This window comes from Gouania willdenowi, chromosome 20 (assembly GCF_900634775.1).
Source record: "Gouania willdenowi chromosome 20, fGouWil2.1, whole genome shotgun sequence".
NCBI lineage: Eukaryota > Metazoa > Chordata > Actinopteri > Blenniiformes > Gobiesocidae > Gouania > Gouania willdenowi.
The window spans coordinates 1,604,735-1,627,065 of NC_041063.1; the positions used below are offsets into that span (position 1 = coordinate 1,604,735).

The window sequence follows — 22,331 nt, forward strand, 5'->3', positions numbered from 1 at the left end:
GTCTGTCTGTTGTCAGTTGTCCAGTTGTGCGCCCTCACCGTGCACCGCAGCCTCTGCTTCTCAACTTGGTGTGAAAGACAGACAGACAGACAGACTGACTGACTGACTGACTGACTGACTGAGTGAGTGAGTGAGTGAGTGAGTGAGTGAGTCCAACACGGCACAGAGAGACGCCACCAGAACTAGACCCAATCCTGAACCCAGAACTAGACCCAGAACCAGACACAGTCCTAAACCTAGACCCAGACCGCACCGCTGGATTCTCCTCCGTGGACACCCAGAGAGGATCCCGGATCGCGCCCAGTGGATTAGTGTCTTTCCGCTCCCACTCGGGGATGGTCACCACCGCTTGGATGTGTGATTTTTCCATTTGGAGTTAACGTCGCGCGGGTGACATGAAAGTGACGGTGTGCTTCGGACGGACCCGGGTGGTCGTTCCCTGTGGAGATGGGAATATTAAAGTGGAGAACCTGATAGAACAAGCAGCCATGAGGTATAAAAAGGCCATTGGAAAGGTAAGCCCCGTCCGCGCTCTTTGCCCTGCCTGCTGCCTGCTGCAGCCTGCGGGCTTTCACAACGTGACGCACCGGGCGCACAAGGAGCCTCAACATGGCGCTTTATTCCCTCAGAGAGGGACAGGGAGGGACAGGGAGAGACAGCCAGCAGAGGACTGGGAGAGTCCAGTGGGAAAGTTTCCATGTATCCAACCTCTCCATGCGAGAAAAGCGCAACAACTGAGCGCAGAGTCTCTGACAGTGTGTGCGCTGCACATGCCATTGTTTCTGACTCAAAAGTGACGTAGACAGTCTTTTATTTAACTTTAACGTTTGAATTAAGGGTGTAAGAAAAGAAAAAAAAGGAAACATTTAGCGATATATATCGCGATATTTTACGGCAGGAATATCATATCAATAACAAATATGTTCAAATCGATTTTTTAAATCATGTTTTTAAACGAATACAACATTTAGTTGTGCTAACATATGCATAGCAGGTGTCAGTGAAGCACATCAGACCTTGATAAACTACTGTACTGATTGAACTTTATTTTCATAAAACATAGTGGAATCTGTTGTAGAAGCAAAAGTTAAACTTTTTTTGAAAAATGTAATTTGACAGTTTGATAAACATTCCACTTGTTTTAGATATTGGTGCTTGAATTACAGTTAGATACCATTTACTTGTTTCATTCATCATTTTGTACTTTCAAAGGTGAAATTCGTAATTATTGATATCATGATGTCTATCGTATTTTGTAGTATTGGGATATATTGTATCGTGACATGAAAATCGTGAATTGTATCGTATCGTCAGATTCATAGCAATGCACACCCCTAGTTTGAATGTGTTGCTCTAATGTCTGATATGAAACTAAAGTTTCAAACTGATAAAGATTGGCTGTGTGGAACTTTGTGTAATGGGGGCTGATCACTCTGTGAGACACTATAAAAGCCTAACTTTGCTACTTTTACTATTACTGTTATTATTACTATTAGTGTTATTATTACTATTACTATTACTGTTATTATTACTATTACTGTTATTATTACTATTAGTGTTATTATTACTATTACTATTACTGTTATTATTGCTATTACTATTACTGTGATTATTACTATTACTATTACTGCTATTATTACTATTACTATTACTGTTATTATTACTATTACTATTGCTGTAATTATTACTATTACTATTACTGTTATTATTACTATTAGTGTTATTATTACTATTACTATTACTGTGATTATTACTATTACTAGTAATGTTATTATTACTATTACTATTACTGTGATTATTACTATTACTAGTACTATGGTTAATACCAGGGGTTTTCCTTCTCAATTGAAACACAAGAAATCTGGAAAAACCCGTTTTTTTGCATTAACTTCTGCAGGTGTATCTTTTCTCTCTCTCTCTCTCATTGAGGTCAAACAGTGACAACTGTAGGTCAACATTCCAAAGAATCACACAAACTACACTCACACACATACACGCTCCTCTGTTTACCATGCAGTGCTGCTTGGTTTTCATCGGTTCAGCAGAATGAAGGCGACTGATCCATTGATCCATGCAGTGGGACTGTAAACGTAGACGTGTTTTCCCCCCTGAACTGCTGGACGAGGACTACTACTATTATACTACTACACCAATTATCAGAGAAGATCATTGCACCTGAAGCTTTATATCGCACAAATCTCTCACTGTGAATCTGAATGGTACGGAAGAGGATTAGGGCCAATTTTGATAGAGAAAATACGTTTTGGTAAATCAAGGATATAGTAAAAATGTCGAGATTTATATAGCACTTTATAACCACTGAGGTAGTTCCAAAGCGCTTCACAATATCTGCTCATTCACACACCAATGGGACTGAACGTGCAAGGAAACTTCGACACGCAGATGCGTACTAGGAATGTGCGGTATTTTATCGTTTATGATTTATCGTCAAACACATTCTCACTGGTAAGAATATGTAATCCCACGATATAAATGATAAATTCCCATGTCAAAAATTAGCGAGGGCCACTGGCCATTTGTCCCTCAATTTAGCCAAGAATGCCCATAAAATCCTTGTTCCACAGGCCAAAATTGTCCCTGTATGTTGTCAACTTATTATTCTCTGTAGCGGAACGCTGCTTCTGCGGCCGCGGTGTACACCATCCCTCCCGCCCCCAATCTCTCACACCCACAAGCATCGGTGCTCGTCACGGCTACCTGAAGCTGCCAAGATGCGATATATCATGAACCACTACTTGGTTAAGACCAGACAACCATCCAACAAAGTGAACCAATCCAAGTTCCTCCATCAGATCCACCCAAAGTTCTACAAACACGGGTACAGAGATGAACATAACACATAAATATACTGAATGATTAAATCATCAGCTTGATCTGGTTTAATTATAGGAAATCAGAGTTATTTATTAACCATAACTTTATGTAACTCATAAAATAAATGAAACAAGATTCATCAGCAGTAAAAACACTGATGGAGTTATTTGTGCTTTTCGTGTGCTTTTTTTTTTTTAGAAAATAATTTCATTTTAAGTGAGAAAATAAATTAATTTAGTACAATAACACTAATAGAGTGATTTTTAATGTGTTGATGTATTCAAATGTATTTGTGTTTGTAAGGAACCTGTTTACACTTTAAGTTGGGAATTGTTTTATTTATTTGTAGTTTTTTTTTATTTATCGTGATGTTTATCGTTATTGTGATAAATACCAGGAATTATTGGAATAATTTTTTTTTTGTCCATATCGCCCATCCCTAATGCATACAGACTGGAATTGAACCATAACCTCTCGATCAGAGAACGACCCCTCTACCCCTCTAAATTTAAACTTTAATCTTGTCTTTTTGACTTGAATCTTGACATTATATTCCAACTTTATTCTTGAAATTTCAACTTTAATCTTGATTTGCCCAAAATTATTTTCTCCATTGTAATTGCCCCTAATCCTCTTTCGTAGGTAAGACTATTGCACCTGCAGCTTTATATCGCAGTAATCTAACAGTGTATGAATCTGAACCTCCTTCAGTTGCGTGCTCACATGTTTTTATGCAGCTTTTATTCCGAAAGCTAACTTTGCTCCGTCATGAATTTATCATACTCATAAAAGGATATTAACTTCTATAAAAGGAAGTTCAGCTTTGAAAGCTTTTTAAAGTGTTGACAGCAGGATGGAGAAGGGTTCGAGACACAAGGCTAAACCTTTGAATAGAAGACGTCTCAGAAACATCACTGAATCAGTAAAACAAGTGTTTGTTGTTGCAGAGACACATTTATAGGACTTTTATTAAATACAGAAATCACAAAATCCTTCATCTATCATAGTGGTTTTTAACCTGCACACAGTAAAAATCAGTGACATGAAATACTTTCCATTAAAGTAGTTTGTAAAAAATAAATTACAGTAACAATGATATCTAGGGATGCACCGAATATTCGGTAACCAAATATATTCGGAATATTGCATAAAAAGCCACATTTGGCCTTCGGTGGAGTGAGTTAAAAGCAAGGTCGGATAGTAGCGTGTGACGCAATCAAACAACGTACCGTGATTTTGAGTCAGAAAAGTGTGTGTGTGTTGCTGCAGAACCAGCAGCAGTAGCGCCTCCTTTCCACACACAAACACAGCCAGACTCTCTCCTTACCGCTCTCCCTCGTTCATCACTGTGTAAGAGTTGGAAACTGTCCAATTCCACAACCGAGTCCGTTGTTAGCGCTGTGAGCCATGAATCTGTAAACATCCCCATCGTTTCCATCTTACACTACACCGGGTCTCTCAGCATAGACTGGTGTAGCATTAGCACAGAGTGCTAACAGCTGATGTGTATAAACAATGGGTCCATGGCTCCAAGAAGTGACTCCCAACACGATCAGCAGCAGAAAAAGTAGTGCAGTTTGTATTTACATATATGGCAATAAAGTACAATATATATTCTATATTAAACAGCAGTGTTGTTTTAGCTGTTAGATAGTTGGAGAGGGAGGAGCTCACATTCTAGGAGGCGTGTTAGGTGACGTCACCTGCCAACGTGGTCAAAATTCAACTGTCTTGTTTAAAGCTGACTTTGTTTTTACAAAATGTGGAATAACAAGAGAGGAAACAGAACTTTTTACACTTTGTTCCTCTGAATGAGGCTAAAGGACATTTATCACTGTAGATAAACCATTATAAAGTCATTTTTTCATCATACCTCCCCTTTAATGCACTTGAAAAAAATGAAAAACTTTGTTGTTAGTTAGTGGAATATTTAAAAAATGTCAGAATGTTCAATAAACATTTACTTACTTTAAAAAAAAACATGTCTAAAAATGTATTCTAGGCTAGTTATGCACTATTTAAAAAAATGATGAAAAACTTAAGAACTGCATTCGATATTCGGTGTACGGCCAAGCGTTTATATTTTATTTGGCTTCAGCTTCGGCCACAAATTTTTATTTTGGTGCATCCCTAACGATAACAATTATATTCTTAAATATTAATTATAAAAATTAGACGTAAAAGCGTCTATGTGTCTGAATAAGATACATATACTTTTGTTTTGAATAAATTATATTTGATTTTTCCAATTATAAAGGTTTGTGTGAATGCACTGATGAAGCTTGCAGAGTTCAGTATCTCCAATAAGGTTAAGAATCACTGACCTATGATATATTCTAGTTAAGGTCGTCCCAGGTCACATCAGGTGAAGCAGGAACAGATACAGACTGAAGTTAACCGGATGTGATGGAGGAAACCAGAGTAGTGTGAAGCATTGTGGGAATAAAACACATGATCATATTTCTACCTCCTATTCTCCTGAGGGGAGGAGAATCCTCTGAAGTTGAGAATGATGAAATTCACAGTTTTAGACTGACACATTCAATATACTCCCAAAATCATACCAAACATGTAAAATAGGGTTATTTGAGTTAACTTCTGTCAGTAATTACATTTTTATATGCATTAGACTTATAGAAGCCAGTTACGTTGAAATCACACCTAGAGTTACACTTGTTAGACACTGCCACGGGTTTTACATAAAAAATAAATGTCCCAAAACATGTAAGTGAGGTTTAGTCTGTGTCATACAACTGTTTACATAAAATTTTCAGCAAAATACCAGATAAACCTCACATTTTGCACAAAATTCTACACTGCCGTGTGATTACATAGTGTAAGATTTCTAATAAGATTAAGAGCAAAAACTGATTTCTTTGATCATTTGCTTCACTTGCTACTAGGGATGTCCCAATACAACTTTTTCACTTCCAATACGTTACGATATTGCAGCCTTGAGTGCTGGCCGATACCGATATCGATCCAATACGATATCAGCATGAATCATAGATACTTTCCTTACTTATTTTGTAGTGTGGAATGTTAGAAAAGCCTTGGTCAAGTGATGTTACTCAAACAGAGAACAATAGTCAGCAACAGTAGGGATGAGAAAAACTGACCTATTTATTATTAATCAATTGCTTGCATACATTTATACCTACAACTAGGGATGGGCGATATGGACTAAAGAAATGAACCCCATAATTTCTGGTATTTATCACGATAATGATAAACATCACGATAAATAAAAAAACTATAAATAAATAAAACAATTCCCAACTTAAAGTGTAAACAGGTTGCTTACAAACACAAATACATTTGAATACACTAACACATTAAGAAAGGCTACAATATCTGCTGACTCAAAGAGCTCATGAGCTCTTTTTATGGAATATATCAGTGCATGCGGACTACTCTATTAGTGTTATTGTACGAAATTAATTTATTTCCTAACTTTTTTACTGTTGCTGAATCTTGTTTCATTTATCTTATGAGTTACATAAAGTTTTGGTTAATAAATAATTCTTTTTTTTATTAAAGTCCAATTGTTAAGGCACAAAATACATTTTCAGTTGCACTTTTAAAAAGAAAAAGAACTACTATGCAGTTTAGCATTGTTTACTATAGAACCAGAATTTAAATTGATAGGCTTCTTCTTCATTTGTATTATTCTTTTATTTATTTCAGTCAAGATTTATTTTTAGTTAAATTGCATTATTTTGAATAGTTTATCAAGGGATTCTTTTGACAATGAAAAATAAAAGGAAAACAGTATAGTTTTTTTTTAGTTTTTTCCCAAAAAAAATAAAGGAATATTTTTCAGTCATCATTTGTCTACAGTCCCATTTTGTAAAATAAATCGCGAGAGAATCGTATCGTGAACCCAGTATTGTGAATCGTATCGGGAGTTGAGTGAATCGTTACATCTCTACCAATGGCCCTCGCTAATTTCCGACATGGGAATTTATCGTTTATATCGTGGGAGGACATATTCTTACCGGTGAGAATATTTTAGACGATAAATCATAAACGATAAAATATCGCACATTCCTACCTACAACATAATATCTGCAGTGTTCTACTATTGAATAAATATAAAATATATCATAGATTTTAGATGCAGTCCGATAAAATCCGATATTTGTTTTCTGGCTGATATCGGAAAAAAATGATTCACATTTGGTTTTACAATCCAGAACATGAATTCTGCATTCTCCCTAAATTTTTCGTTATCATAAAAAATCAGACATCGATGGCAGTTGGCACTGATGTGCACATCTGAGATCCAAGAGTCACGCGCTACCAACGGATTTAATTCCAGTTCTGTTATAAAAGCACAAACATTCTGCTTGTAAAATCATACCTGATGAGCATTAAGCATCTCTTTGTGAGCATTTGGTTTACACAATTAAACAAAACATGTTTCTTTAGATAAAAATCATTTCCACAGACACATTCCATTTGCTTCCTTATCTGAATGTTATGAAATGAAAACTGATGATTTAGAAAACCCATCTTTTTGCGCTGGGTATGCAAGTATTATTAAGCTTCAACATTAGTGTAGTGCATATGAAAATAATAAATAGAAAATATGTTTTAAGAACGGCAAGCAATTCAGAAAAAAATGTTAATACAAGATCTGATACTAACATAGATTATACAATGGGTGATGAATTAATGACACTCTTTAATATTAAAGTATAAATGTAGGCCTTAAGACATGTAGTTTCTAACTTTACCTAATGTAAAAAAGTAGTTTATATACATTAGTAAATGCATGTACCTCCCATTAAAAAAAAAATTCACAATACACACAAAACTTTCTGAAAACAAAATTTTCTGACAAAAGACAAAACATCAACGTAATCGGCAAAAGGATAACAAGAATAACTTCATAATATACAAAACGTCAACAGAAATACACAAAAACGGTTGAAAACTATAGAAATTGATTAAAAAACTACACAAAATGGCTCCAAAAAACATAAATTTACATCAATAAAGCAAGACGTCAACAAAAATCAACAAAAGGACAATAAAAATACACAAAATGACAACAAATATACACACAAATAACCAAAAAATGTACAAAACTTCAACAAAAATACACAAAGATGATTCCAAACACAGGAACCAAAATACACAAAACAACTCCAAAACACACAAAGCAACAACAAAAAACACACAAAATGGAATAAAAATCTACAAATACACAAAACAAAAGCAAAATCTTGGTGATTTATCCAATTACTACCGTAAATGTTGATTATGTGATGCTCAGATCAAAGAATCACCTGTTGTGATAGAAGGGTCCCGTCTCAGTCTTAGCACATTGTAATGCTGGTGTAGCAGGGTCAAAGGGTGAAAAGTTTACCCAGTAAATCTTTGTTTAACTTGTCTAATCAGGCTGAATAAACCAATAACTTATCACAATAAACCAAAAACTTATCACAATAAACCAATAACTTATCACAATAAACCAAAAACTTATCACAATAAACCAATAACTTATCACAATAAACCAATAACTTATCACAATGAACCAGTAACTTATCACAATAAACCAATAACTTATCACAATAAACCAATAACTTATCACAATGAACCAGTAACTTATCACAATAAACCAATAACTTATCACAATAAACCAATAACTTATCACAATAAACCAGTAATTATCACAAAGCTTGACAACGAGGTTCCAAATGCATCTTGGGAAACTACTTGGGAAGTATACGTCAGTGGGATTGGTCACCATCCGAATCATACTTAAAACAGTACTGTATATACTCACTGAGTTAGTGTACAGTACAGAATACGGTATACTATTTCCAACACAGCAATAGACAGACTGGATTAATGGATTTTTGTTGGGATAGATACTTGAGTTGCGTCTGGAAAAGTTTTCTAGAAAAAAGCGTTTTTGGAAGTTCGGCAGGACACAGATGTACCCCCAACTGGCCGACCATCACAGGCCAACCAAACAAAAGAACATTGAGACTGTCAGGCACCAAATTCTTATTATGTATCTGTTGAGTCTTTACAGAGCTGTATTATTACACAGATTCAGCTTTCTCTCCGTTTTTCTGAACTTATTAGACCCAAATGTTGGCTGAAGCTCTGAGGCGCACAATGTAATTTTCTCTTCCTTTGGGAAATCTACAAATACTGGAACGTCACAACATAGTCAACATGTTGAAATACACACGTATGTAATGTGTAAAGTTTTTTTCCATATTAAAGAAACCTTTCAGCTGTAATCAATGACTGTGATGAAATCTTTACAGGGCTTTGTTCTAATGCTGACAGGATCACTTCATACATACAGTTTTTGGACATTTGTGCAGGATGTCTATGTCTTGCTGAACCACATACTGAAGGAGCTCTATTGGATTTGGATCTTGTGACTGTGGATAACTCTGAACTCATTGTCATGTTCAATAACTCAATTATAAAGGATTTGAGCTATGTGTTATCCTATTGTAAGAGGCTCATAAAGATGTAGTCCAGCAGGGGGTGGTGGGTAAAATATGGATTAGTTGATACTTAGAGGCCTAAAGTGAGTCAACACCATTATAATAACATAATCAAAAACTATTAATACAATACATAATGGATTAAGTTATTTCTTTTTCTTTTCTTGGCTTTTCCCAACCTGCTGAGTGTCAAAGGTACATTTGATAATATTTACTGTACCTTCTAGCATGAATAGAAGAGATAGAAATGATATTTGTCAGGGTTTGTGATCTGTTTGGTATATCTTGGGTTCATTACCTCCACCAAAGATGTCATAATTTCCCCTGTGTTTATTTGTTTGTTTCTATTAGCAGGATTACGTCAAAATTACTGAACAGATTTTGACAAACATTTTCACCAAAGATAAACCTAATTCCAGTAAGTTCATTATGTCTTCTTTTTGAAATATATTAAGGTTTTGTTTATTCAAACAACTTTTTTTGGGAAAGTTTTATCACCTGACTTTTTTCGACTGTCAACTATTAGTCTTATATTTCACAGACAGACCTTACGCCATGGAAGATACCATTTGATTTTGGAGGGGATGCGGATCAATATACTGATGCTGGATCAGTTTTAAAAATCCCGAAATCCCTATCTCTCATCATTGGCAAAATTTTAAAAATTCATATCTTTGTTCATAATTGACGTTTTGCAAAAGTCCCGCCCACGTTGTTTACTTCTGCAAGGTCCCGACATTTTCCTGACTTTCTCTCGTCTGTAATGCCTGGGAAAAGTCTCCTGGTGCGCATCAGTGACTGTTTTTGGAGCAATACCTGTGTGAAATCCTCCAGATCCAGGCAAAAGTGGTTACAATATGCTGTGGAGGGATATATTCAACATATTGAAACAAACAATGACTGTTTGTTGATTTTTGCGACACTAGGGCCGCTTGACGTGAAAGTAACAGGTCTAGCACCCCTAGTGGCCAAAGGTTACACAGTATGCCTTAAATAACAGCGAAGCATAACAACAGGTTACATGTATTGTGTTTTTTTTATTTTGCAGAAAGGCTGTACTTGAATTAAGTTAACAGTAACATAACCAACTTAGCATCTGCATTGTTTCACCCCATGGAATTAAATTGAGAGGGTCCAGCTCTGATAGTGGGGTCTCCTAACCCTCTTCCCCTGGTCAGGGGTCTGCAACCTTTACTCTACAAGGAACCATTTAACCTCATCTCACTTGGAGGGCTACAAAACGTAACATGAATTTAATAACACATGATCATGTGATCAACACATGATAATTACTCATTTCTTGCCACACATAAAACATTTTTAGGTTAACAAATTGTTTTGTCATTAATCATTAATTTCTCATTAGAGCTACAGAAGATAGGATCATTTAAATTAGGTTAATTTAAACTAAGTTGATCAAAACTTAATCATTAGACCTGATCAGATTCAGTACATCATTGATCCCTGAGAGGAAATCAGGTGACATTAATGCAGTTCTCATACATCTTTATATGACATATAAATAATTAAAAAGGAGCAGTTAGAATAATCTCTGTCACTACAACTTATATCTACCTTTTAATTGTATCTTACTTTATTTTTTACATACATTTTTGTTTAATTATGAGTTTTTTTAATTTATTGGTATTTATTTTGTTTCCTCACAGGAGTTAAAAACTAATATTTTCTTTGCTGTAGTTGTCCTCTGCTTTGAGGTTAGATGTGTTCTGTGGTTAAGGATGAATTTTTTATTTTTTTTTTTTACACCTTTTGGTTATTATAAGTTCAAGAAACGGACACCTTGTCATCATTAGTCAAACCAAAAAGCTGATGTTTATTGAATTATATTTCTGTTGTGTGTCTAAACCATACCTGTCAAGGATCCCGTTTTGGCCGAGAAACTCCCGTATTTCACCGCTCTTTCGGTATTAGTATTTTCCTGTAAATATCTCGTATTATAATGTAATAATAATTAAAAGATGCCTTACTAAACTGAACGCCGTCACTAACTTCGCGAGAACTTCCACCTGAAATGGCCTGAGTGGCAGTTCTCATGAGATTAGTGCTGACATCAGCAACAAACCCAGAAACAACTCAGAACAGAGATGATGAATGAAGACGATCCGGCAAAAAAAACAAAGAACTCGTGTGAATACCTTAGAAAATGGGACAGAAAGTTTACCTTCCTAAAGAGCAGCAGTTACACGTTCTGTTAGATTAATAACTGATATTATAACGTCTACCACAGCAGAAGGAACCACGTAAGTCACCATGAAAAATCAGCCAATCACAAGATCCACAAATATACACTGTTTTATAAAGTGTTAAATAATGTAAAGTCTGTAATAAATGTGTCTAATAAGTCATTAGTGAATACCAGAGAACCACATGAGTGAGTATGAGAAATTATAATAAAATATATAATAAAATAAAATGTTAATGTCTAACTTAAAGACAAACAATGTGAAATTAACAGTAAATATGCAACATGTTGACTTGTATATAAACTGTAAGTATATTAAATAAACACATGTGCTTCATATACATTTATGTATATATATATATATATATATATATATATATATATATATATATATATATATATTATAGCTTATTTGTATCAAATTACTAGTTTTAGGAGTCTCTGCTTTTACTTCTCAGAACAACATGTAAAGCTCAGTTAGATGATTAATGAGTGCGTCCTAACCCAGACCTTCCCCATAACAAGCTACACTACAGAACTCACTCACACGTGCTGTCCCTTACAGGTAAAAAAGCCAATAGTAGCACATATTGATCAGCGTTTTTTGATTTCTTGTACATTTATCTTAAAATATAAAGGATACTGGAGCTTGGTTGGGTGGGGGGGACGGCTCGTAGCGGGCCCCAGAAAATTTCCCTTATTTTCAAATCCAAAACTTGACAGGTATGATCTAAACCCTGATTGGCTGTTTTTAAAAACATACTCAGACTAACCCAATCCATAACAGAAACCATGTCAAATGAACTAAAATGACCACTCTTCTAATTGTTACATTTAGTTGCTACCATGTGATTTGCTAATTAACTAATTCTAAATGTGAGCATATGTCTTGGAAATTCCGGGACAACCTAAAAACTATTGCTTTTCTCAAACGCTGATTCTGAATCTAGGAGAATACTTTAACATATCTACAGTCGAGTAGAGATAACCACAACCTTTAAAACAAGTATATGTTTTTAAATTGGTTGTGTTTCTGTTCCATGTATTACCTCAAGAAAATACAAGTTGACTTTCATCATTTTCCAAGGACAAAATAAAAAGGTCAATACTCAACATTGCCATCTTTTTCAAAGAATTATTAAGTTTTATTGAATGTAAAAGTTAGGTTTCTGTGTTTGTTTGAGTTAGTGGGAGCGACTTGTGTACATTAAACATTCACTGTGTCCTTGACTCCTGCTTTTCAACTCAGAGTCTTTCTTGGATGAAGGTTTAAATACCACAGAGCATGAATGGTTTGTAACAGGAACATTTCTTTGTTGATTGAATGGCCTTTTTCAAGTGTTACTTACTTCTCTGTTTGAGCTTTGACTGATAGCTACAGCCAAGTATGTATATGCATAATATACAGTATATACTCAGCTGTGCTAGAACACTGTTGGACAGGAAAAGAGGAAAAGCTTTTTAAGGGCCTGTCAGTGTGAATTAACTTACTCCACTCTGCTTATGTAATGTAATAGAGTCATGTGAATGCAACTAAGAGAGGTGGTAGGAGAGGGTTGACTGGAGACGGCCATGAGGGATGATGGGATGGGAAGAGATTGATTGAGACAAAGTATGAAGACTTCTACAGTTCAGCTGTGGTCAAGCAGCAATCATTGTTTTCTACCTCAGCAGAGAGCAAAGCCCTCAAAAACCTCTCAATGCCTTGTCATAATCTCTACTCTTATGCCTTTAGTTTTCCAACTTTTTTCCAATAATGGGCTTCCTGTCCATTTACTACCAAGTACTACCGCTGCTTTCCGGGCTCATATGTTGACTGTTAGGCTTTGATTAAATGATCACACCTGCTGCTCCATGTTCACAGAAGCATTAAGAAAAGATGTGCCAGGCCTCGTATGTACTCAATCACTGTCTAACTAACTACTGTAGATACTCCATGCAGAGAGATGTAGCAATAGTAATAGCAGAAAGATAATTACAGGGCATAACCCTTTCATTTCACGCATAGGTTTTAACTGCATGTTTATAGCTCATGGTCGTGATGAAGTGTTGACAGTGAAAGTAGTCTTTTCAAATATAATGAGACAATGCAGAAACATAACTGAAGTGAACAAAAATGTCTACTTTTTCAATTTTCATGGCTTACCTTATTTTCGATTTTGACTTGGGCTCTTTTTAAGTGTGTTCATCATATTTGCACTACTTTTGAGGGTCTTACTATAGCTTTATCTAAAAAAAGTTATACTTTTTTCATTTGTATGCCTTACTATAGCCTTATATCTGATTCTACCAAGGTTTTTAATGAAGAAATAACAATGAATGATTACTCAACATATTTGCAATGTTAAGGAAAGCTCATGACTTTTCATATTTTTGTTAACTGAAAAAATTTAATTAAATACCTTTTTTTTTGTTTTTTATTTGCAAATCATTTTCCTTGTTGCTGGAGTCCAGAGTGGTGTAAATATAACCTAAATAATGATTGAAATTAGTACTGAATGAAAGAGTTCAGATCATAGATATACATTTATTATATAGAGGGAGATAAGAGACGTTTGGCATTTGGAAGTTGAGCGAAATAGTAAAAAAAATGCACGCCATCTTGTCTGGGGCTAACTATGCATAGCAGCCAGTAGGGATGGGTGATATGAACAAAAAAAATTAACCCCATAATTTCTGGTATTTATCACGATAACGATAAACATCACGATAAATAAAAAAAGCTATAAATAAATAAAACAATTCCCAACTTAAAGTGTAAACAGGTTCCTTACAAACACAAATAAATCTGAATATATAATCACTAGACTGCTGACTCAAAGAGTTCATGAGTTGATATTTTATGGAATACATTAGTGCATGTGGGTCACTGTATCAGTGTTATTGTATGTAATTCATTTATTTCCTCACTTAAAATGAAATTATTTCTAAAAAAAAAGCACATGAAAAGCACAAATAACTGTGTTTTTACTGCTGATGAATCTTGTTTCATTTATCTTATGAGTTACATAAAGTTATGGTTAATAAATAATTCTCTGATTTCCTGTAATTAAACCAGATCAAGCTGATGATTTAATCATTCAGTATATTTATGTGTAATAATCGAGTTACATTAGTCTAATTTGACCAGCTTTGTCTTGTGAATACGTGAAATATAATTAAAAAATAATGAATAGTGAATAGCATTTATGCTAACATTTATTTCACACAATGTGTGACATGTTTAGTTTTTATTCTTTCATACAAGAATCTGACCATAAACAAATCAGTGAATCTCTGCGGTTTTATGACAGTAAGACTTTTTATTTGGTCTGTTTCTTATATGGAGTGGTTAGCATTAGCTATTAGCCCAGTCTGTGTTGTTAGCACTAAAGATAGACCTTACACCATGGAAGATTCCACTAAATGTTTTAGGGAATTCAGATTAATATACTGATTCTGGATTGTATCAAATCTTTATCTCATCATTGACAATGGTTTTTTTAAATTCATATCTTGTAATTGACTGATATTTAACTCAGTTATGTTGGTTGGTTCTCCTCTACAGTTCATTCAAATCAAACCCGAATGGCACATTTTTGGGAAAAAATGGTGTTGCCCATACATTTAGACCTACTGTATGGTTATTAATGGGGATAGACATTTCTTCCAAGCCTAAAGTGTGAATGGTAGACACACGATCAGGATAACTGATCAAATAACTGCCAATATCTGGCAGAGATGATCATTGGTGCTTGGTGGAGGTTTGCATTCTCTGAATGCTCTAGTTTATTAATGAAATGCTAATTGTTGCGTTTTGTTATATATCACTAAAACATTCTATTTTGGGATGAAGTAGACAGCTGATTATCCTGATTATTTAGGAGCCATATCCATTCTCATGTGTTTCTATGGTTCTGGTCATTTAAACTTGGTCAGAAGCTTTAGACTCATTTATTGTTCATAATACTAAAAGAAAACAAGTGTACATTTGGAATAGTGTAGGTAAACAATCTTTGTAAATTAAATGAATGTCAGCCTTTATGGTGTAAATGCGAGTGCTGTTGCTGAGACAACGTGCACAAAGTTGCACAGTCATCTAAAAACTAATCAATATATGTTGCATCAGTAGCATGGCTGTAATCTCAACGAACACTGCTATTGTTCTGTTGGGCGTGTTGTATTATGAATTAGAATGATGGTCATTTAGTTTATATCAGTTTAAATGTGCATGTGTTAGTTTGAAGGTGCACATGTGCACTTTTTTAATCAGACAAACTTTCAAAGCTGCGTTTGGTTGAGAGGTGACATCAGGGCCAGGTTTAAACATGTGGGTCACTGTGTGAATGAAGGACTCTTCTTAAACCTGTCTGGCCCCCTGATAACACAACAGTCTGGCGTGCTTCCACACTCATGTGAGCAGCATCAAGGACAATAACAGCCCAGTCTCAGACTCTTATCTAATCTAAACAGTGCTTCTTCTCAGGGCCATGCTGAAATGACCTTGGGACTTTCCCGACTGAGAAGCCTTACTTTCAGGTGTAAACACAGGTGACGACTAATGCACGTCGTAGAGGCTACAGAGAGAACAACTGCCCTGGACACTGAAAGAAAAGGATTTTGCTCGAGACTCTAACCAAAAGCTGGGAGAGTTTATGTCAGTGGCAGTCGACCAACTATGCTTACAGGCTTCTTGCCATGTTGACCTCTGCCAGAGTTTCAAATGCCATGTCCATGCCAAACCGTTGCAAGGCTGGTTTTCTGTTTTTTGAGGGTTTTTTTGTATTCTGAACTTATTCCGTGGTGTCATTGGGTTTATTTCACAGCTGAATCACAATAAATTCCTTCCATTGACAAAATGTTTACAGATTTCAGAGGACTTGAGAATAGTCTTTTTTAACGTGTAAACCTGCTTCTTTTTGTTTTCATGTTAAATACAATCAGGGTCAAATTGTACTTCCTATATTCTTACTTAACTGGAAAACTAAAAATAGAAATGTGAGCTAATCTATTATTTCAGAGAATATATTGTATTGTAGATGTAGAATATTTTGTGTTTATATTGTTAACTATTGCTAACAGTACGTGTGTTAAAGCTGCTCGAAACAATATATATTTTTTTTTATCAGATAAAGACAGCATAGGCCTCATATATGAATAAATCAAAGATCATTTGATCAGGAAAAAGAGTTTGAAGGTTGAAGTTGCCGCTCGAAAGTTTATTTTGATCTTTTATTGGCATGCTTGGAAAATTTGGTGTTTTTGCAATAATCAGTAACGGACATTTTTTCTACCAATTCTACAAGAGTTTAAGGTCTTTTAAAGATGTTTTTCTTTTTATTGTATATAAGTGTTCAAAAACAAACAGATTACTGTATTCAGGTTAACCCCAGGTGTTATTCACAACTTTGATATCAAAGTACAATTTTTTTTTGAGCAAATTAATATTGGCTCTAAATATTGGTTATCAGCTTTGGCCCTAAAAAAGAATTCCATATCTGATCGTCCCTTACTTATATATATATATATATATATATATATATATATATGTATATATGATTAAAACATTATTTTATTATAAATGGTCTGATGCCAAAGAGTTGGACTTAATCAGACACAACATTTACAACATTTACTACACCTTAGAACATTTACTACACCTTAGAACATTTACTACACTTTACAACATTTACTACACTTTTCAACATTTACTACGCCTTAGAACATTTACTATACCTTAGAACATTTACTACACTTTACAACATTTACTACACCTTACAACATTTACTACACCTTACAACATTTACTACACCTTAGAACATTTACTACACCTTAGAACATTTACTACACTTTACAACATTTACTACACCTTACAACATTTACTACACCTTACAACATTTACTACACTTTTCAACATTTACTATACCTTAGAACATTTACTACACCTTACAACATTTACTACACTTTTCATCATTTACTACACCTTAGAACATTTACTACACCTTAGAACATTTACTACACTTTACAACATTTACTACACCTTACAACATTTACTACACCTTAGAATATTTACTACACTTTACAACATTTACTACACTTTTCAACATTTACTACACCTTAGAACATTTACTATACCTTAGAACATTTACTACACTTTACAACATTTACTACACCTTACAACATTTACTACACCTTACAACATTTACTACACCTTAGAACATTTACTACACCTTAGAACATTTACTACACTTTACAACATTTACTACACCTTACAACATTTACTACACCTTACAACATTTACTACACTTTTCAACATTTACTACACCTTAGAACATTTACTACACCTTACAACATTTACTACACTTTTCAACATTTACTACACCTTAGTACATTTACTACACCTTAGAACATTTACTACACTTTACAACATTTACTACACCTTACAACATTTACTACACCTTACAACATTTACTACACTTTTCAACATTTACTACACCTTAGAACATTTACTACACCTTAGAACATTTACTACACTTTACAACATTTACTACATTTACTACACCTTAGAACATTTACTACACGGGGCTGGGCTACCGTGTGGGGATCGGGGGGTGCGGTCGGGCGTGGCGGGGCGGTGGGTCTCTGGGGGGTGTGGAGGAGTGTTGCTGGGGGCTCCCTTTGCGGGGTCTCTCCGGGCGGTGCCGGCCTGGTGGGGCGTGGGGGTGCCCCTTCCCTGCGGGTGGGGCTTGGCGCTTGTCTCATTTCCTGGTTGCCTTGGGGGCGTGCCTCGCGGCGTGTGGGTCCGGGGTGGCTTGCCGCGCCAGTGTGGGGGGTGGGCGCGCTGGGGGGTGCCGGCGTCTGCGCTGGGGTTGGGGCGGGGTTGCTTGGCGCTCCGGGGTGGTGCTCTTTGCTGGGGGGCGGCTCTAGCTGTTCCGGGGGTTGAGGTCGGTATCGGCCACTTGGTAGGTCTGTCCTGCTATCTGCGGGCTGGCGGGTGGGCATTTCCCCGTGGCCTGCGCTGTCTGGTGGGGGGCGGGACCTGGGCAGCTGTCTTTGTGCCGTCTGGGGCTGCGCGGTCTTGCTGGGTTGTGGCCTGTTCGTGGGCTGGGGAGTGGGGGGGTGCACCCCACGGAGGTCTGGCCCGGGGGCTCGCCCTTGGGGGTTCCCTGTCCTGCGGTGGTGCCCTTTGGGTCCGGCGGGTCTGGCCGGTTGGCTGGGCCGGTCCTGACGGGGGTCTGCCGGGGCGGGTGGTACGGGCCGCGCCCTGCCATACCTGCGGGTGCGGCAGGGCGGCGCCCATTGAGCCGTGCTCTGCGGTGTGGCTGGGCCCTTTGGTGGGGGGGGTGGCGTCTGGGGCGCATCGCGCGGGCGGCATCAAGGAAAGGCGATCTGGCGCGCTCTGGGGTGCCTGGTCGGTGCGCCTGGGGGCCGGCGGGGCGGCTTGCAGCATCCCCTTGGTGCCCTCGGCGACTTTGGGCGTGGTTGTCGTCCCTGGGGGCGCGGCTCTGGCCGTCTGCTGGGCGGGGGCCTTGGCTCCTCTGCTGGGGTCTCGGGCGGGGGACTCTCTCGGCCCTTCCCTCGGGGGGTTGGGTGCTTGGGTGTGGGTGGGTGGGTGGGGGGGCTGGATGCTGGCGGGGGGCCTTGGGGTTGGGGGTTGGGGTCGGTGGGGGGATGCGCTGGGTGCTCGACTGCTTGGGGCTTCCTCGGATGTGTGTGTGTGGGGGGCGGTGGCAGCCTCTCGGCCTGGGATCTTGGGGGCGTCTGGGGGGTTGCTCGGCCACGGGGAGGTTGCCGGGGGCTCCCCGGCCCCCGCTCTTTCTGCTGGCCTGGCTGCATCTGCGGGCCCGAGGCGGTTCCTGGGCTTGCAGTCGCGTTTTTTTTTTTTTTGCACATATACTGGTATACGATGCACTGGCACACCTTGGGATGTGGGATAAAACTCATACTGGGCTTAACCTTAGACACGTTAATACCAAATACCTGCTTTAGGTACTACCATTCACTCATTCCTCCTGTTCACAGCCACCACCATTATAGCTAAGCTTCACACTTGTCACTATACTGGCTGGATTACACAACATAATAAGCACAATATATTCTACAACCTCACATCTCACCCTCACTGCAAAACAGTCTATTCTTCCCCACCTTTTCTATTTCCTGCCTTGAGTCTCTCCTCCCTGATCCCTTTCCCCTCCCCTTCCCCCTCCCCCTCCACTTAGGTGTAACACTGCTCTCCCTTTTTATATCCTCCCTATAATAAAAGATTTCTTACCCTTCCTTAGGGAGGGCTGGTGATGGTCACAATTAAGCAATAAAATAAATCAATGTATTTTATTGCAATAACAAAATATGCATTGCTGTCTCATAATGATTGCACTTCCTGTGGTGTTGACCTTTGACAGCATGTGCAGACAAGTAGAAAAAAACAAAAAAACAAAAAAAAGAACATTTACTACACTTAGAACAAAGCCTTACGACTCTGATTCAGATTGATGGATCAAATCTAAAGAACACACTAACCTTAACATGACTTCTGATCCGGTCGTGTCATGTCAGTCAAATCTGCTTTACTCTGTACAGTTGGAGAAAACATAAAAGAGGGAATTTAGCAGCTATTTATAAAAATAATCTACTGTATGAAGTAATCTCAGAAAACTCAGTACCGTGTATTTTCCATTTGCCATTTTGACTCACACCAATCTACTTCCTGATTATAGTGATCCACTAATTGAAGGAAATCTTCAACATTTAAAGAAACTTAAAATGACTGATAAAATAAAAAGTAAATAAAAATAAAATAAAAGGTCAGCAACATACCTTTGCTGCATCTAGTGTACTAGAAGAAAAACAACAATGGAGGGTAGAGAGTCAGCATTTCATAATCTTGAGGGAAAAGTGATGCCAGGATATTGTATCGAGTACTAATAATAATGCAACATACTTGATTACTTATCGTCTGACTTCTTTGTATTATGTACTGCATACACTAACTCAGCATAAAAAAACGATGCTTGTTCATAGATTCTTGTTCATTACAATTCACATTTTCAATCCATACAGTTGAATACGTTGGCTGACTCTTTGTAATTACAACAGCTTCAACTTTTCTGGGAATGCTTTTTACAAAGTTAAGGAGTGTGTTTATACCAATTTTAACCGTTTCTCCAGAAGAGCATATTTGAGGTCGGCCACTGATGTTGGACGTCAAGGCCGGGCTTTGTTCCACTCTTATTCATGCCAAATGTTTCTATTGAGTTGAGGTTTGGACCCAGTTCATGCCAGTTAAGTTGAACCACACTAACTTGCTCATTTATGTATTTTCTGGATTTTGCTTTTTGCACCTATTTTCAACATTCTTGGTACAGGAAGTGTTCATCCCCAAACAGTTCACACAATGTTGGGAGTGGGTAATTGTAGAAAATTGCTTGGTATGCTGAGTTCATTTCATTTGAAATGAGGGGCCGAGCCCAACTTCTTAAAGACAACCCATCAGAGTTTTACACTTGGCACAATGCAGTCGGACAAGTAGACGTTCTGTTCTTTGTACAACCACCAAACCCAGAGTCATCCATCAGTCTCAGATGGAGAAGTATGAGTTATCCCTCCAGAGAACACATCTACACTATTCTAGAGTCACTACTGTATCCAATATTGTGTATTGCACTTGGTGATGTAGGACTAAAATGTAGTGCTTGACCATAGAATCTCATTCCATTAGGCTTTTGAGAGTGACCGTTCTTTCACCAATGTTTGTAGAAGAAGAAGTCTGCCTTGCTTGGTCCTTAATTTTATACAGATGAATCAAAGAAATGAAATATTTTTCGGCTTTACAGACGTATTTGAGAGAGAAAAGAAGCATACATCATGGTTTGTGAAGGAAAATCATTCTTAGCATTCTGTGTGCTTTTCCTCGTTGTTGTGTTTTAGAAGCTTACATGGTTCCTTCTCTGCCTTGTTAAAGACTGTTCCATTCAGTGATGGTAGAAACTGTTGTGGTTTTTCACTATGAGGTCAGAAAGGGTTACCATGTTAGCTCTGCAAGGAAAATTGCTCTTCCGAGATAGTTTCTGTTATACAATCATCTCTAGACAAAGGCAGAGCTGTTCTGAAGGCTGATATCTTTGTTTGGCTGAGTTGATATTCATTGGGAGCGTCCAATGAAACATGGCTTTGTGGATTGGTAGGTAAAATGGTTTTGTATTGGGAATATGACTTTCAATTTGAAGGTTATGGGTGCGTCTGTAGTCCCTCCTATCTCCTTTCCTATTCACGTTTCCTAAACCCCGGTAGTGTTTAAGTGGCGGCCATGTTAAGGAGCGTTCCAATTCTCTAAAAGCTAAGGAAAAGAGGCTCAATGCTTCTTTTATAATCTCCTTTGGCCTAGTAAACAGTGATGCATCCTTTACCATAGGAGACCACATAATGCTGCCCCACAATCCCTGGCGGCAACAACATTTAAAGAGACCTGCTCATCTGAGCATTCATAGAAACTCCCGATGACTGAAAAGGGATGCAGACAATTGAAGTTACCAATACAATAATATACCTTGAACAACTTTAAATAATCTAAAAACCCATATATATACTATGAGTGTTATGCAGATGTTGTAATTATGGATTATAACTGACATAAAACAGAGCACTCTGTCATTTGAGGAAAAGGTATCTTTAGCCAAATTATGTTTTATTCCACATATTTCATTCACCTTGGAATGCTTTGTGCAGGTGTGCAGTTCCCCCTGGGATTAAGAAAGGAATTCGGATTCTGATTACATTTGTATGCATATAGCGTTATGTAAGCCTATAATTTCCATAAATGTAACAATTTCATAAAA

General features: G+C 37.3%; 1 protein-coding gene across 3 annotated transcripts in view; it reads left to right on the forward strand.

The window, feature by feature from the left end:
• LOC114453931 (partitioning defective 3 homolog) overlaps positions 1–22,331 on the forward strand; it is a 563,018-nt gene continuing 540,687 nt past the window's right edge. For all 3 annotated transcript variants that reach the window (XM_028433953.1, XM_028433955.1, XM_028433954.1), the window contains exon 1: positions 1–515. In XM_028433953.1, coding sequence (XP_028289754.1) covers positions 396–515 — 120 coding nt within the window. In that variant the 5' untranslated portion in view covers positions 1–395. The remainder of the gene's footprint in view (positions 516–22,331) is intronic.